Source organism: Periplaneta americana, chromosome 4 (genome assembly GCF_040183065.1).
Source record: "Periplaneta americana isolate PAMFEO1 chromosome 4, P.americana_PAMFEO1_priV1, whole genome shotgun sequence".
Classification (NCBI taxonomy): Eukaryota; Metazoa; Arthropoda; class Insecta; order Blattodea; family Blattidae; genus Periplaneta; species Periplaneta americana.
The window spans coordinates 147,398,646-147,418,430 of record NC_091120.1 but is presented as its reverse complement, the minus strand read 5'-3'; the positions used below and the strand labels follow the sequence as shown (position 1 = coordinate 147,418,430).

Genomic DNA, 19,785 nt, shown 5'->3' with positions numbered 1-19,785 from the left:
TTGTAATTGTATTCTTAATATTGTAGTTGTAATCCCTTGGCAGAGGGGAAGAGAAGGCCTGATGACCTTATCTTTACCAGGTTAAATAAATAAATAAGTGTAGAAGAAAGTGCAACGGATTTCCTCGGTTTTATTGGCAGTTATTAGTAAACATGCGGGGATGCTACACTGAAAAGTGCAGGTGTCTCAGCACCTTCTTCCTCCTTGTGTAAAGAACAGCCTGTTTTGGAAAGTCAAAATGACCAATTTTTTTAAATTTTGAAGGCCTTTACTTTGCAGATGCTTGAGGGCAGAGGATTGTCCTCCACACTACAGATAGAGTTCGAGGAGCTCTATTAGCCGCACTTATCACCTTTGTTCTCGTTACACATGCGGTGGAGATATGGCGGACAGAAAAAATTGCGGGATGGAAGTTTGGTATTTGTTTCTCGAAAATCAGCTCGTGGATGGGATTCTCATTTTGAGGCTACCATGTATGAAATACGTCAAGGAGGAATACAACACCGCATCCCGTCCCTCGATATCGTCATTATTTCCAGAGATTAGAGACCGAAACATTTTAAGCAGGCACAAAATAAGTGGTAAAAAAAATTGCAACGGATTTGCTCGATTTCATTGTCCGTTATTAGTAAGCATGAGGGGATGCTACAGTGAAAATGGCAGGTGTCTGAACCCCTTCGTTCTCCTTGTGTAGAATAAAGACTGTTTTGGAAAGTCAAAAGGATCATTTTTTTTTAATTTGCCGGTGAAAATGTGGCACTATATGATTAATTAGGATTTGACAGTTTTTTTAACACAATTATCACAATGTCTCCCCTCAGGGATGTTGGCAGAGCAAACTGTCGTCTGAATTCTTCGAAAAAAGCTGGTATAGTCCCTCGAGCACCTATGAGCAAGCCGAATACCTCATCGTGAATTAAGGCATACTTCATCTTGAAACAGTTGAGTGTAGGCTCATAGATCGAATTCTTCTCATGGTGGACCTCGGCTGACTGATAACATCCAACTTCAAAACGTATCGTGGGGTCCACAATGATGCTCTGTTTAGTGTCAGCATTGTACGCTAAAATATCTACTCGTCTTGTTGACTTTCAGCTAGACAGGAGATTTCTTCTTCTACTATCCAGCCCTTATTTCTTAATGCGACAGCAATTTTGGATCTTATAAGATGATGTCTAGAGTTCCTCAAGAGCAATCCCTGTTCACAGAATCCCAAGACGTGTGCTAAAGATACTGAGGTATAAATGGTTAAATTACTTTTAATTTATAGTACAATTAATTGGGAAAGTACAGCTACCTTCTGAAGTAGAAAATAATGCGAGCTTCATTTGTAATACAATAAATCATGAAATACTGTGTACAAATCACGGGAAAAGAATATATAATTACACATAATAAGAATATTAATAGTGTATTTTGAGAAACAAGATAACGTATACAGCACAGTATTTCTATATCAACTAGTACACTTTAATTGATCTTTTACAAAGTCAAGGCTTAATGAGTTTAGGAATTCTGCAAAGATAACTGAAAAATACTGTTTCTTATATGACAGTGTAACATACTGCAAAATACAAAAATTACGGCTAATTACAGATATGTCTGTATATACCAAGTATGATTTCAATGGTGAGAGAATTGATGTCACATTTATAAATTTTGTCTTTCTCAGAAAGTATTGTACTGTAAAATATACTAATGTCATGGTAGTTATTTATGCAACTAGTGGAATATGAACATTATTACCGCTCGAATGTGTTTTGCGAGAACGAGGTGTAAGCCGTAATTACATGTAATTACATTTACGTTGGGACAAACAAATTGATTTTATGTATACAAGTATAAGAAACACAATTTATAAATTCATAATACTTTGAAATTTTATCACTAAGGAGGCATTGGGAATAATATTTTTAGCTTTACTACAATCATTAATACAATATGGTATAATAAATTGGGTTGGAGTAGCATCATCTGCACTTAATCCATTAATTTTATTACACGGAAGATTAATAAAAATTTGTCTAATCAAAAATATGGATTACCGACAAATTTAATTCATACACATTTTAAAGTATTAATTATTGAAGAAATTTATAAATATAGTTTACTAACTTACTACCACAGAAATCAAATAAAACATAAATCTAGTCGACATGAATATTGTAATCGAAGACGAAAGTCACTTTTCCCATTAATTGAGCCTGTCATACAAGTGCAGCTCTTAAACATGGTGCTAGTTTCGCCCCAAGACTTGATAATAAAATTACAAACCATTTTCCAAATTTGAAATATTTTAAAATTGAAGCTTTTAAAAAAGAAATTTATAAAATTCACTGGTCGACAAGGTTTTCTTCACAAGAAATCTGATTAGTGATTCTAGTGCAGTTTTTCATACGGAATTCAGATATGTAGTCAGAATTTTTCCATCGGCCACAGTTTTTTTGTGACAGCTACTTTTTAAAATCGGATTTTAGCGTTTTCTTTGACCTATCATAGGAACCGTTACCTCATATGTAGAAATTTTATCCAAGCTGTATTTAAGGAAATGATTTGTAATATTATTCTGAAGCACCATAAAACAATCCTGTGTAGCTTCATTCATGTTTGGACATGCTCAGACCTGTTCATCTGGCATTGTGATGTGTCAGTATTGAGCTGGCCGTGAGTTTGTTCAGTAGTGAAATAGTTCCTTCCTTTATTTTCGGAAGTGTATTGTGTATGTAGTGTTTTAGTGCTTAGTGTTGTTCATCATGCCAAGAAAGTGTGTAAATCATGTAGACAGTTTCTGCTATATTTGTAGTGAGCTGACCTTCGAGTCTCAGAGGCGACATTTGACCCCACTTGTAAAGAAGTGTTATCAACTTTACTTTGGCTGTCAGGCTGGTGATTTTGATAAGAGCTGGGCCACAAATACATGCTGTGTTTCGTGTGTTAGATTGCTGACTGGATGGAAAAAGGGTACACATAGTATGCCATTTGCAATTCCTATGATTTGGAGGAAACTGAAGGATCATTTAAGTGATTGTTATTTCTGTTTGACAAATATTATAGGAATCACATCTAAAACAAAACATACAGTTAAGTATCCTAATTTGAAATCTGCAATAAGACCTGTCTTACACAATGAACAGTTCCCTGTACCAGTATATCCCGATACGACCTTAGATAATAACTCTGATTGTGACCTAACTGAAACTGAAAATGCTTCACATGAAAATAAAAATGATCCTACATTTGAAGCCAATACCTGTTCATCAGAACCATACTTTCCCAATCAGAAAGACCTTAATGACCTGATTCGGGATTTAAATCTGTCTAAATAGCAAGCTGAAGGTTTAGCTTCCAGACTCAAAGGGTGGAATCTACTCCAAAAAGACGTAAGAATATGTAGTTATCGTGGCCGCCATAGTGATTTCAAGGACTGCTTCTCTGAAGAAAATGGTATTGTGTTCTGTAATGACATTTGTTCAGTTATGGAAACTCTTGGGCTTGAACACCGGCCAGATGAGTGGCGACTATTCATAGATTCGTCTAAAGTTAGTTTGAAGGCTGTGCTGCTACATATTGGCAATGAACTTCCATCAATATTTGTAGCGGATGCCGCTGATATGAAAGAGACATATCAAAATATGAAAGTAATTCTAGAGAAAATAGAATATGGAAAATATGAATGGAATAACTCTGGTGATTTAAAGGTCATTGCTTTATTGCTTGGTTTGCAACTTGGGTTCACCAAATTTTGCTGTTTTTTGTGCCTCTGGGACAGCAGAGATAGGAAGTCTCACTATGTTACAAAATCATGGCCTGAACGTGAATCTCATATCCCTGGCCAGAAAAATGTGTCATATGTCCCTTTAGTGAATCCTGAAAAAATATTGTTACTTCCATTGCATATTAAGTTAGGAATAATGAAAAATTTTGTCAAAGCTATGGATAAACAGTCTGATGGATTCTTGTACTTGAAATTGAAATTCCCCAAAGTCAGTGATGCTAAACTGAAAGAAGGAATTTTTATAGGACCACAAATCCGGACATTAATGGGTGATGATCATTTCGAAGGACTGTTAAATCCACTGGAGAAAGCAGCCTGGCAGTCTTTCAAAAGTTTATGTTTCAATTTTCTTGGAAACCATAAAGCAGAAAACTATCATGACACAGTGACTGATCTTCTGCATTCTTATAAAGCTATGGGATGCAACATGTCTTTAAAAATTCACTTCTTGGACTCTCACTTGGACTTCTTCCACAAAAATCTTGGAGCTGTTAGCGATGAGCACGGTGAGCATTTTCATCAGCAAATTTCTACTATGGAAAAGAGGTACCAAGGCAAGTGGAGTTCCAATATGCTGGCTGACTACTGTTGGACCAAGAAGAGAGACGAAATATGCCCGAAAATCACTATCTACCACTTGCTAGGTAAGTCATAATGAGTAGTTATAATGTTGAGTTAGATAGCTAGTTACAGATTTTTTTTAGAATATTATAAAAATTCAAATGAATATCACAAAAAACTCCTGCCCGATGGGGAAAAACTGAAATTATATTTGAATTCAGCACGAAATATTCTTCTAGAAAATGTTATTTTACTTCTTGTGAAAGAAAAAAAGTTCATTTTTGTCGACTAGTGATTCATGACATATAGTATTAACAAATGTGTGTATTTTTTTTACCTTTTATTTCTGTCGACTATATTCATGTTTTTATTGAATATCACTGGCTTCTGTCTGATTGTCAATTTATATTAAATGTCTTTTTTTTTCTTTTTTTATCTCTTTCCTCTTTTTTTTTCTCTTGTGTGTTATTTATTGGTTTGAATTAAGTTACTAACTGTATTTAGTAAACTGTCTTTGTAAATTTTATGTTATATTATTGCCTAAGATCACACTGTACACGAGCCTGGCTCTTACGGTAGAGGCTAGAAACTTTTTTGTTTTATAATTTTAATTTGTACTCACTAGGTAGTTAAATAAATTTAAATAACATATGAGAGCGGTAATTACGCTCATACCACTAGTTGCATAGAATATTTTACCCGCGTTTATTTAATAATGTGTTTAATGTGTTCATGATACGATTGTTGACTGAGTATGATATATAAATGATTACCGCAATCAGTTGTAATGGCATTCATTATCGCACTCAGTGCGGTAAAGAATGCCATTACCATAGTGATATGACGATGGATAAGTATCTCATAATTACTAAACCAACATGGACAAAATAAAATACATTTTTGTAAATAATGTTGAGCAATATTTATCTCCTTTTCTTTAATTACTACTTAAAATGTTGTACATTTAGATTCTCCCTGTCACCATAGCGCATAGTTATGCAAATATTAGTACACTCTTCTTCCACACTGGAGACAAAGTAACATCACAACTAATTCAAGTGAAAATTTTACTGAACAAAACAGGATCTGGATTAGTGTTCTCCGAATACTCCCATCTTCCTGACACCACTCCACAGTATTTGTCTATTATTGATGATTATGCCTATCATCTAAGTAGAAGAAAACGGTGAAAATGGACTATAATTCATTTCCAAGACACTAAATCTCTGAGCATGTAACCAATTCCCTAGAACTGAACATCTTAGTCTTGGCACGATAAGGCTGTATATGAATTGCTTTTTCTGAAACCCCATAAGTCAAATTTTAATAAAATTCAGTTTACTGCCAATTCTTCTTCTATACGGATAGATATACCATTTTGTAGAAAAATACCACAAATCAAACGGTATTTCTGTTGTGGCAATGTCATGTGAGCTTGAAAATTTGGTTTCGTGGAGAAGGTCCATTAGCCAGTGATAAGGCTGGCACAGAATGAACAAAACTAGGTTTTTTTTTTTTTTAGTAAATTAATTATTCTGTGTCTGAATTTTGGATTTGTTAAAATGTTGTTTTTTGTGCAATGTACTATTGTATTAGATTATTTCATGCAGAACTTTATTATTTATGTCCATAGTGACATTTCATACAGGTTAGAGTAAAATTTGTTCACATGAAGCTAACATTATGAAGGCAACTTCTAAATACTGGTTTTGAGAATCCAATTTGTATTATTTTTTAACAAAATTTTCAATTATTTCATGAAATAAACAGATTTTTTGTTAAATCTTTACCAGATTTTGGAAAACCCTCTAAGTCAAACATTTTGAAACATGAATATTGAGTCATTTTCTATTTTTTTTATATTATTTTGCATATAGAAATATTCGTTGTGTTTTTACCAACATTTCCCATTTCAGACATTCCAATTTTCAACTCATGCATTTCTTTCAAACAGTTGTTTGTGTTTTCCCAAAACGTTGAATTTCGTGACTTAAGAGGTTTCTAAAACACCAATTCATATGCATATGTGCCTACACAATTTACAACATACAGGTTTTTTTCTGAAATCTACAGCCAAATTTCAAGAAAGTGTTCACGGTAAGTCGCTGTCTAAATGACTGAGCTACGTAACTCAATGAATATACACAACAAAAAGGAACATTCTTTAGAAGTCCAGGAAAGTCTCGTAAAGCACAAGATACAATGAGTCACTTGTGTTGTGTGACGTGGACCAATTCGTTTCAAGCAATAATAATCCTACAAAGAATAGGCTAATCGTGTTCTTTTGTGGCATTGACTTGTTAACTCATTCTTTTCTACTTCTTTTTCTTCTGTTATTATTTGACAATTTCTTGAACATCTATCTCTTCTGTGCAAAAGTGAATAAAAATCTAAGACATAGAGAAAATTTCCTGGACTTATCACTCTTGGAAATTATTCTGAACTAATAAATTGAGGAGCTTGGTGTATAAGTGCGTTAGCCCAGTTGTCGCTTTCTTGTATAGACGACTATTCTTAATATACACTATAAAGTCTTCAATTTTATTAAATTATAACCACTTAACACAGGGTTGAGGGTAAACCTCTCTCTGAGCGCGCTCGCGCTCACAGAGAAACCAGCTGCGGACAGGTGGATAGGAACGATAAACAACGCAGAGGTTCAGTGACGTACCATTCACTGTGAGTGCAAGACGTGTTTCGCCTAAATATTATATACATAAATACTACATTTAATTTTCTGTTTAGGGGAGAGTCTGGTAGTATCGGACATCGGGTAATATCGGACAGTGAGTTTCTTTCATCTACCACACGATGATAGTACCTGATTGACATGGTTACGTTTCTGTAATGTCGCATAGAGAAACGTAACCATGTCATTTAGGTACTACCATATGGTCGTAGATGAAAGAAACGCACTGTCCGATACTACCCGATGTCCGATACTACCTGACTCTCCCCTGCAACAAATGTAAATGTAGCTTACACACTGGACACCACTGATCGATTATGTCCACAGTGAACACAATTGCGGGAGTAGAAGGAGACAGCTAACTAAAGATCGCTCAAGCTAATGCATAAATCCCCCAGGCCTGCCTTAATGTAAGATTAATTATTACCAAGTGTAGGCCTAAAGATTTCGTTCTTAACAATTTTATATTTAGTATCTAACTTTTCTCAAAAGCAATTCTTTACATTAACGCTGTTATTGCACCAGACTCCTCAATTCACATTTGATATTTATGCCATATTCTTTGTTCTTTCGTTTCCCACATAGACTGACTGACTGATTGGTAATTACTTATTTTCTACGGGTGTTTGACGTTTCCTTGGAGTTATCTGAAGTCTGAATCCATCTACTGATCGCAAAATGAGTTCAGTCACGATCTTCAAGTCTTCTCTTTTGTCCAAAGAAGTAACTTTATAATTCCTTAGTATGCTTGACACTACTGCTTTTTCTTCTAGGATGGCGAATTTCTGGCCTATACAATTCCTGGGTCCGGCACTAAATGGCATATATGCGTAAGGATGTCGTCGTGCTATTCTCTCTGGTAGAAAGTTATCTGGGTCGAATTTCTCTGGATTTGGAAAGTGTTCAGGATTGCGATGTATTAAATACAGAAATACTAGAACTACCGCTCCAGCTGGTAATGTGTAACCACCTGAAACACAAAATAGAATAATCTGCATTGAGAACTGACTCTTAAATAAACTCAAATAAAGTTAAATTTATTTAAATAACTCGCGTAATAAAAAAAAATAGGAAAAAAAAAGGTAGAACGCACTGAGGCTACAGTATAGATACGATTATGCTTGTTTAACTTATTATTAAAATTATATAATGAAATAATAGAGGAACTAGAGAGAAAAGCGCGAAGTAAAATATTTGGACTTCACAAATAAGAACAGAAAATCCATGTGTTTGGTAAAGGACGAAATAGAAAATCAAGTAACAGACATACAAACAAGGAATTCTAAACAGATAGACGAAATATGTATGAGAGTTATATGAGACAGGGAATCGTCCAGATAACTTAGCTATAGAAGACGAAGTACCCATATCAGAAGATGAAAAAGGATTTCCTATTTTAAGGGAGGAAGTTTAACTAACGCTTAGAGAAATTAAGAATGAGAAAGCAACACGTGTTGATGGAATTCCAATTGAATTAGTGAAATGCTTGGGTGAAAACAAGAAGGAAATTCTATTATTATACAACGAAATATATGAGAACGGCGAATGGCCTGAAGATTTTATGGAGACACTGTTGCTGCCTATACCAAATAAAAATAATGCCAAGAAATGTAACGAGTTAAAAACTATCGGCCTGATATCACACTCAGCGAAGATTCTCTTCCGAATACTAAAGGGGACACTCCACTAAATGTGAAAAGTTTTTGCTAATCATTTTTTCAATAAGATTTTGAGAGCATGTTTAGTATTGTATAAGAAACACTTACAAAACCCAAATTTTGAACTCTAAAATGTTTTTGGCTTTTGATTTTTTTACTTTTTTTCAATTTTTTCATATTTTCAAACCCAAGTTATTAGTAGAAAACATTAGTTTTTAAGTTTCCTTTCCTTTGGTTACATTCACAAGACAGAGAGAAATATTTGTATGCATTCATTTTATTAAATATCTCAGTTATTTACTTAAAAAAATTGTTTTAAAGTTTCGAAAATATCATCTTTTCTATAATTCATGAAACAAAGTTTAATAAAATAAACTAGCAGCATTTCTCACAAAATAAATGCAGAGAAACGTGCAGCTACCTCATAAATACTTGCAGTAAACAAATTAATCCAAATTATTAGTATTTGGTATAAAAAAGTTGATGGTGAATCAAGAAAAGTGAACTTACGGAAAAATGGACTTGAAAGTAAAATGAATATTTATGTAACACATAACTATTAAACATCCTGAAGACAATAGGTGTGAATTGGAAAGACAGGAGGCTGTTCAGTAACCTAGATATGAAAGAACGAGTCAAAGTCAGGATAGGAGAAGAAATGTCTGAAGGAAGTGATATAGGAATAGGAATATCCTGTTCAATATATACTTGGAGGATTTGGTGAAGAATTGTTTTCAGAACAATGAGGGGAGGTGAAAGTAGGAGGAAGAAGAATAAAGTACATGTGATTTGCTGATGATGTATAATGTTATGGTTTATTTAATGACGCTCGCAACTGCAGAAGTTATATCAGCGTCGCCGGATGTGCCGGAATTTTGTCCCGCAGGAGTTCTTTTACATGGCAGTAAATCTACTGGCATGAGCCTGTCGCATTTAAGCACACTTAATGCCATAGACCTGGTCTGGGATCGAACCCGCAACCTTGGGCATAGAAGGCCAGCGCTATACCAACTGTCGACTTTGCTGATGATATGGCATTGTTAGCAAAAGAAGAGACGATACTAAAGGATATGCTACTGGAGATAAGTGACAGCTGTTAGCAGTATGGGATGAAGATAAATGCAAACAAGACGAAAATCATGGTTGTTGGAAGAAACATAAAGAAGGTAAACTTGCGAGCAAGTGGACAGCTTCAAATACTTGGGATGTACTGTAAGCAGTAACATGAGCTGCAGATAGGAAGTCAAAAGGAGAATAGCAATGGACAAGGAAGCTTTTAATAGAAACAGGAGCATCCTCTGCGGACCTGTGGAAAAAGAACTAAGGAAGGAACTAGTGAAGTGCTTTGTATAGAGTGTGACATTGTATGGGGCAGAAGCATGAACATTACGACGAAATGAAGAGAAGCGAATAGAGTATTTGAAATTTGGATAAGGAGAATAATGGAGCGTGTGACATGGACAGACATAATAAGAAACGAAACTGTGTTGGAAAGGATGGGTGAAGAAATAATGATGCTGAAACTGATCAGAAAGAGAAAAAGAAATTGGTTAGGTCACTGGCTGAAGAGAAACTCCCTACTGAAGTTGCACTGGAAGGAATGGTGAATGGGATAAGAGTTCGGGACAGAAGAAGATATCAAATTATAGACGACATTAAGATAAGTGGATCATATGCAGAGACTAAGAGGAAGGCAGAACATAGGAAAGATTTGAGAATGCTGGATTTGCAGTGAAAGACCTTCCTCGGGCGGACTCGTGTGCATGTACGTACATACGTATGTATGTATGTATGTATGTACAGTAGTGGCAAAAAAAACCGGACTGACCCTTGTATCTGATTTTAGAGCCTTGTTAACTCCAGAGCACGATAGATTGGTAACTAAGACTTTCGTGGTTCGAATCCTGCCTGGGAAGGAAACTTTTTTTGTTCCTTATTAAAATTTATTCCCAATACTTTTCGATTGCAGCGATATTTTACTACTTAATTAACTTATTATTCCGAGAACATGAATTTTACCAGCAATCGAAAAGTTTTGGAAATAAATTTGAATAAGGAACAAAAAAAAGTTTCCTTCCCAGGCAGGATTCGAACCATGAAATTCTTAGTTACCAGTCTATCGTGCTCTGGAGTGAACAAGGCTCTGAAATCAGCTACAAGGGTCAGTCCGGTTTTTTTGCCACTACTGTATGTATGTATGTATGTAGAATATAATGAAACAAGGAAAAAAGTATTAATGAACATAGATCTGGAAAAAGCCTTTTCCGAATACTATGGAGTTTTATTATGTCTCGTCAGTAGGCCTACAGGTGCTATGGGATAACATAACATCCGATATGCATGTCCTCAATATGGTCACCGGTCAAAGATAAGCCAGGCATCACCACATTTATTCATCCACAATCGTATCATAGATATCTTCATTTAAGAAGACCTAATCTTGGTGCATTGTTATTTTTATTGTTTGTTAATGATATTGTGAATTGTGTACAACATTCTAAAATGTTGTTATTTGCCCATGATATTAAATTGTAGAAAGAAATCAAAACTATATCAGATTGTAAGCTACTTCAAAAAGATATTAGAAACTTACATATTTGGAGTATTAATTATAAATTAATATTTAATATTAGTAAGTGTATACTTATGATCTTTCCTAGATAGAAAAATACAATTAAATTTTCATATAAAAGAGAGGCAAAAGTTTTACCACCTGAAAATGAATATAAAGATTTAGGTATATTATTTAGCAGTAATTTTACATTTTATGGTCATATTAATAAAATTATAAATTTTTTTCTGTAAAAGTTTAGGTATTGTTACGAGAAATTATTGTAAATTTAAAGTCAAAACTGTAATAATTTTGTATAATTCCATTGTTCGATCTAAATTAGAGTATGCTGCGGTTATCTGGAATCCAGTTATTAACAACTATATTCTGTTACTAGAAGAAATTCAAAATAAATTTCTAAAATGGTTACATTATAGACTTTATAATAACTATCCTACTTATGAGAGTTATTCTACAATGCTTCAATATTTCCATTTTACTAGTTTCCAAATTAGATGAAATTGTCAATCTTTAAGCTTTCTTTATAAAATAATTAACAATAAGTTGGACTGTGTTGGTTTATTTTATTATGTAACATTATATGCACCCAAGCTTAATACAAATTTTCGAAATTTATTTTTCATACCAAGGGCAAATACTGAATCGCACAAAAATTCCCCAGTATTCCAAGTGTTACAGTTATGCCATAAATTATATCCTCATCCAAATATTGATATTTTCAATATGAATTTTTCTAAATACATATCATATTTTACAGAATATTGTTGTTAGTTAATTTCAGGCCACTTCCACACTTTATTTTCGATTTGTTTCTTTCTTCCTCTCTTTTCTACTTTGTTTCAGTTTTTAATAAGAGTATGTTTCCTTTTCCTTGTTTATCTTTTATAAATTATATCAATAAAATTGTCAGTCTTGGACAATGTAATTGGGCTTTGCTTGTTATGTTCAATAACAACTGAATAAATAAATTACGAAATACGTTTCAAATTTTGTTCTCAATGACTTCGTAGTAACTGAAAAGCTTCTGAACGGTTTGAACATGAAAATGATTAATGTTTTATATATATTTCCCTCCACAATTAGGAAATATAAACACAAACCCTGTATTTTGTTATATGTGCAGTTGTGGTGTACCGGTAGGCTATTAGTAATCAAACTATAGAACTAATTCAACAAAAATATTTATACAACACACTACATCATAAAACGAAAACATTAAACAAAAATGATGGTTCACCTTCCTTTCTTCGGTTTCCATTAAAATATGAACTAATTTATTAAAAATTTGACTTTTTAGAAATCAGTATATCTGTAACTGAAGTCAATCATTAGGCATATCAAATTATCGTGGACTACATTACCATAATAATACTGTAATACCAATGATGATAAGCTCTAAAGTAAATTTGTAATAGACAATAATGTGAAATTTACACATTAAGTTTTAATATAATGACTGAATTGATTGGTAAATTAAGAAAGTAAATATTTAGTAACAATGCAGGAACCAAGTACCGGTAGGCCTAATGTTTTCGACTATTCTATTGAGTCATTTAGCACTTTCAAAATTATGTTGGCAAACATAGAACAATTTTGTGAACTATTACATTAAATTCCAGCCCATATGCATACCGGTACTGTTGTTCTTCTACCAGCACACTGTTAGATTTCAAACTGAGCTTTCCCAATTAAGGGGTTAGGTACAGATTACAGTAGTAAAATACTGGAAATATTCAACATTTTTTTTTCTCCATTACTGTATCTTGTACACTAATGAAAATTAGTATGTGTAAAACACTGTCCTTCTGCTATATGAAAAAATTATTTTTCTATTTAAACAAATTATTTACATTTTTCTTTTCAAAATTCAGTTCACTGTGCAGTGATGAAGCATTTCCCACATAACTCAAAAACTACCGGTATCCAACGTTCTGTCATGAAATTTTTTGTGTGTGTTTATGCATGTCATATCCAGTAGCGGCTGGTGGTCAAAATAATGAGTGTGCTACAATCGCTATATTTGCCTACTATATACACTTATATGTATTTATCTTAATTTGAGACTCGCCTAGTGACGAAATATGAAGTCCATACAATGTTCCTTCCTACTGCAGAACTTGTAAATTACTTTGTTGTTAAACCCCTCCATCTTGGACATCATACTCTTTTCTATTGATAGTATTGCAAGAGCAGTGAGACGATCCTGGGACATAGTGTTCCTTAAAAACCGTTTTTATGCATTTCAAGCAAGAAAAACATCTTTCTGGCTCAGCAGTGGCCATTGGTGTTGTAACCAAAATATTTAACAACTTCGTTACTTCACGGAATGGATCCTGTAAATTCTTGGAGACTATGTATTGTAACAATTGAACAGACACCTATATTTTGGAAGTCGGGTTTTCCATATAGAACTCCGAGTTGTGTCTTTAACACTCATTTGTTCAGTATAATATAGCTGGTGAAAGCAACTTCAAGTTCGCGTTCACGAAAATTATACAAAATATTCTCAAAAATTTTGCTGTTTAACAATTTTGTTGCATCTAGGTAGCTTAAAAACTGGAAACGGTGAGTAGTTTCCTGAATTATTATAGTCACATACTTCCTTGGCTTCAATTTTCTGGGATTCCATTTTCCGTCGCTTGCTAGCTGATACAGGAGGAACCTCATAGGCCTACAGGTAAATGGCAGCAGCAGTCTGATATTTGATTACCAAAATACATTGTAAATAGTTCCGAGTTCTTCCACAAACAAGCGTTCTTTCGTTACGCTTTACTTTTTCAATCTCCAAGCTGTGTTGTGCTGAAGCTGACTACAGCATTTTCCCGCGTAAAAATAGCCAAGCAGAGCAGTGATTTCAGCTTCGCACATACGCATAATTGTCTACATTCTCATATGAAGTTCAGAGTAGCACAACGAACCCCCTGAGGCACCAAAGATCGAAGAGCTAAGACTAGAAACTCGATAATGAGTCATGAATATAACCACGGGAAATTGTTAAATGACAGATCAGATACTATGGTATTACAAATACATTATTTGAGCAAAAATTATCACTGTGCTGTAGCACTGTAGCACATAGGGTCGGGCCGCTGCCGGTCATATCTATAACATGATGCAAGATCACTTCTCTACCTTTGATAGATTGTCTGATAAAGAATAAATTCATTTTAAAAATGGTCAAATATCAGTATTTTCTATTACACAAAATAAAAAAACTATTATTTATTAAGGTATGTAGTTGAAAGAGAATGATATAGTAAACATGAGTTTCAGCAATAAAATAAAAGAAAGAGAACATAAAAAAGTTAACAAGTTTTTTAGTTAAGAGGGAAAGACTTAGCAAGGCATATCTTAAATATAAAACCAATAAAACCTCAGAATCTTATGAGGAATATAAAGTAACAAGGAATAGGATTAATGCAGAAATAAGACAGATAAAAAGGAATTACTGGGAACATACTAAAAATATGGAAAGATACTTTTATGGACAACAAAAAGGAATATGGAGAATGATAAAGAATCAAAGAAAAGAAATTCAAGATTACACCTTGAGGACTAATATCACTGAGGAAACAAGGGTAAACTATTTTACTAACTTATATAAAGAAGAACCCGAAGAAATTAACATTACCACAAATGCAGTAAAAATCGTGGTAGAAGTGACTGAAGAAGAAATTTCCGATGCAATTCGAAATCTGAAAAATCGTAAATCCCCTGGTGAAAATGGTATTACTAATTAAATGATAAAATATGGAGGACAGCCATTATATAAGGAAATTACAACTCTTATGCAACATATATTCAGACATGCGAAAAATCCCAGAAGAATGGAAGACGAGTATTATCATTCCAATGTTCAAAAAAGGAGATAAGCAGCTACCAGATAATTATCGTGGGATAAATCTCCTTGGCAGCTGTTTAAAATTGACAACAAAAATAATTACAAATAAGGTAATAGAAATTATAACACTCCAAGGTGAACAACAAGGATTCCGGAAGAACCGATCATGCACAGATGCCATATTCATCATAAGGCAATTAAGCAAAAAGGCATTAGAATTCAATAAACCAGTTTACTTCTGTTTCATTGACATCGAAAAAGCCTTTGACAATATCAGATTAAAACATGTGATACAAAGTCTTGAAAAACAAAATACACCTAATGGGATTATATACCTCATCCAAGATATATATACACATAATTCTTGTAAAGTAAAATTGGATGGTAAACTCAGTAAAATATTACCAACAAATAAGGGAATCTGTCAAGGAGATTCTCTCAGCACATTCCTTTTTAATATTTTAATGAATGATATAATTGTAGAATAGAAAGGACTTCGTGGTTTTAAAATAGGAAATAAGAACGTAAATGTATTATGTTATGCTGATGATACAGTGTTAATAGCTGATTCAGAGGATTTGCTTCAACGACTTCTCTATAAATTTGCTCAGACATGCAACAAATATAACTTGAAAATATCTACAAAGAAAACTAAAGTATTAACTGTTTCTAAAGAACCAATCAGATGTAAATTGCAATTATATGATAAGGTCGTAGAACAAGTGAATCACTTCCAATATCTTGGCGTTATGATAACAAACCATAAGACCTAATAGCTGAAGTTAATCAACAGACAGTGAAAGCATCACGAATCTCAGGATGCCTGAACGATACCATCTTCCATAATACATATCTACAATTAGAGACGAAAACCCGTATATATAAAACAGTAGTACGGCCAAATTTAACATATGGTGCTGAAACAAGAGCCGAAACCACTGGATCAAAACAATTGATAAATACTGTAGAAATGAAAACATTAAGGAAAATTGCGGGAAAAACAAGAATGGATAAAATAAAAAATGCGGACATAAGGAACCAATGCCAAATACAAAAAATAGGTGAATGGGTAGAAACATGAAGATCGCAATGGGCAGCACACGTATCAAGTATGCCTGAAGATCGTGTGACTCCAATAGTAAGAGACAGCATACCAGTCGGCAAGAGGAGTCCCGGTCGTCCTAAAAGAAGATGGAGCGACTCCCTGGAACTAACAGGTCTTTAGGCCTACATCAAGAAGAAGAAGATGAAGGAAATATTTCATCACTGCACAGTCAACTGCCAACATTGTGAATTTTGAAAAAATATATATATGAATATATACTTTTTTTTTAAATCGTACGGTACAAATATTTTCTTTATATAGCAGAAGGACAGTGTTTTATACATATCAATTTTCATTATTGTACAAGATACAGCAATGGAGGAAAGAAATGTTGAATATTTCCAAAAATTTCACTGCTCTAAGCTGTATCTAACCACTTAAGCACATCCTTCAGATCAATTAAATTAATCTCTCTGTTTTTACATCTAATTTTAAAGTTAGGTTGTTATAAATCACAATCCTGCTTGTACACTTATGCCATTATCAACTTACTGTTTCACTGACATCACAGTTTAATTTGCACAGCTACACACAATCATCATTTCGTTTAACGGAATATTTTCACAAACTTAAACTTTCAGGATGTTCTTTCACAAAGCTACTAAATTCACTTATTACACCTGAACCTTTCTTTTTCCTTATTTAGTTTTTCTGTAGTCTCTCTCCTAGAATTTGTGTTAGACCTATAACTTTCATTTTGGAATTAACGGCGCATTGCACCGTTTAAAAGCTTAATGTACTACTCAGGGTGGAACTGGCCGAAGGAAGTAGGAGAAGAGTTATTCATTAGTGTTGCAATGGGCAATATTGTCACAGGATGAAGATAAGGCACTTTAGGGGTTAATATTCGTTTGTTTCGCTGTTTTTTGTATCTCTTTTAAAGTGTGCATATTTATATTACGAATGGCCCTACAGGCTCATCCGGAAGACCATGTGTACATATTATGTTTGTATCTACTGTGTAAAAATAAATGCACTTCATTCACTCATTCGGAAACTGATGTAATATCAGGAATACTTTGAAATTCATTTACTCCATTACCATTTCTGTAATTTTATCCATTTTACTCACCTATCTCAATTTCTTTGGTGAGTTCCCTTCCAATCTCAGGTACACTGGGATACAGTCTTAAAGATTCCTTTATCACACACTCCAGGTACTTCATATCATTGAGATCCTTCATGGTGGGAGAGCGGTCAGAATCCTGGAATATGCTTTCTAGCTCTTCATACACCCTATCCTGTAAAGATCATTAGAGCTAATTTAATAGGCATTCTACATTAAATGTACCTTAAAATTATAGAGTTTATTCTGCTTAAAAATGAGAGGTTCGGGAGTAAAACATGGTAACTGACGTTGTAGTGTTTTAAAGTTATTAGGTAAGTAAACCAGGGGGGTGAAACTGAGATAGAAATTTCCGGTAGTATGACAAGCCAGGCTAGTAGCGCTAAACATTTGAATGTAATTTTCTGATTGGATGCTGGAAAATATTTGAATGTAGGCTAATTTTCTGATTGGATGCTGGGAAAGCCACCACATTTGTTTTGATTCTGAGAAAGTGAAATATGTATACACGTTGATGAAGTATTTGGTATAAGAAAATTAATGAACATTTCTCTTTTGTAGGATACCAACAGTAAGTATATCATTAATAATAATAATAATAATAATAATAATAATAATAATAATAATAATAATAATAATAATAATAGTAATAACAATCATGTACATAACTACGTTCAATGCCAATTTGTGTTTATTTTGGGAAATGTTTTGCCGGTACCTAATGATTTCTGTTCTATTACCAGTATGTTTCAGAATGTTTTGCTGAACAACAAAAAAATGTTTATTTAAACAGAGCGATGGCCATCTGTTAGAGATGAATGTTACAGAATATAACTTACACGTGTTATAATAGTTGCAAAGTTTTAGCAACATGTAAATCGGAATACTTATTTAATTTGTTTCAGAAATGTTCAGATTTGAGGCTGAAGTATTCATGTAAATTTCCTGGATGTCGGTGTGGCTACTGTTTAAATCTCAGCTTCAGCTTGAAACATAAGAATAAACATTTTTATAGATTTCCATCTGAAGCCAAGAAGGATGTGTTAACTACATGGAAAAAAAATTGTAATATAAGCGAAGACGTTAGTTGTAAGTAGAAATTTTTTATTTGTGAAGATCATTTTCTTCACGTAGATTTTGTGAATTTTCATAGGGAGAGATTAAATCCTGGAGTGCCTCCTAAACATCTCGAACTGTCTCTGTATAGGCCTTCCTAAATGTAGATTATGTGAATGTGAATAGTAGTCCTGTTCAGAGTGAGTTAGTTGAAAAAAGTTCAGAATTTAGTGAAAATAATGTGAATTCGCTCAGAGAAAGTGATATTGGAAATTCAGAAGCAGAAGAAGATGGAGTAATTCTTAATAATGTACAAAGTATTGATGATAGTGATTATGAATTTCTTTGTTCACCTTCCTTAGGTGACACAAACAATCTGAGAGTTATGGGTTCAGGAGTTTCAAAGTCTAATTTGACCAGCAAAGTAAAAAATGTACAAAATCCATCGAAATATTATTTTAAAAATATGTAAATTAAAGAAACGTCCATAGAATGAAAGGGCGCAATTGAAACACTTGAAACAGCTTTATGACGATGAGAAATTTAAGTTTATGCAGGAAGGATTGAATGATGTTACAAAAACATTTATTAATAGTCAATTAAGAAATGTTAACAAGGTATCCACTGCTGTGTGATGGTATATACAAGACAAGGTGTTTGCCTTATCCATTTATAAACTTAGTCCACGTCTCTAAAAATATTTGTCCACTCATATCTGTCTTCCATCTGTCAGACTCCTCAAGTCACTGTTGTCCCAGGTACCATTTTATGCAAGGCTTAATACTGCTTTATTAAGAGTTATAGAGGCAGAAGTAAAGAACATGCATGAAAATGATAATTGTACATTACTCTTTGATGATAGTGGTTTGTATTACGATTCAAACAAGCAAATCATTTGCGGTTATCAGGATTTTGGCCATCTAGGACAGGCATGTCAATTGATGCCCACAGGAGCAAGCGCGGGCTTTAGAGCCTAGGAGAGCCTGAGCACTTTACAGCGGAAAGGAAAGAGACAGACGAAAGAGGTGGTATATGCCACTTGGTCGAGCTATATTCAGGGATGCCCAGCACTGATTCAATAGATAAAGGGAAGAGAACTTATTAAAACTGTATGCATGTTAATTTTTAGATTTGCCTGAGAAGTATAAGTGCATTATAAGAATGTAAGTTTCAATTTTAATGCTCATTTTTCACAAGTTTGATTTTTTATTCAAAAGAAATATTTTCTCAACTTTTTTTCTTATAGAAAAGTGAAATTTTCAGATACAGGCCTATTTATTTAGTAGCCTTACAAAATGTTTTCGTAAATCTAATATACCGTAAATACGTCCTATTATTGAAGATAGTGTATTGCAAATTTTGAAAATATCCGCATGGAAATTGTTTGTAAGGAAATGAATTAACAAAGCAACTACTGCTATATCATAAGCAAAAGATACGTGCCCATGTGTTGTAAAAATGT

General features: G+C 33.6%; 1 protein-coding gene across 4 annotated transcripts in view; it reads right to left on the bottom strand.

The window, feature by feature from the left end:
* Positions 1-1,327: 1,327 nt before the first annotated feature.
* The window catches only part of LOC138698289 (cytochrome P450 4C1-like), a 67,252-nt gene continuing 48,794 nt past the window's right edge, over positions 1,328-19,785 (bottom strand). For all 4 annotated transcript variants that reach the window (XM_069824087.1, XM_069824085.1, XM_069824084.1 and 1 more), the window contains exons 11-12: positions 17,274-17,442; positions 1,328-7,995 (exon numbers count right to left, since the gene is read on the bottom strand). In XM_069824087.1, coding sequence (XP_069680188.1) covers positions 7,631-7,995; positions 17,274-17,442 — 534 coding nt within the window. In that variant the 3' untranslated portion in view covers positions 1,328-7,630. The remainder of the gene's footprint in view (positions 7,996-17,273; positions 17,443-19,785) is intronic.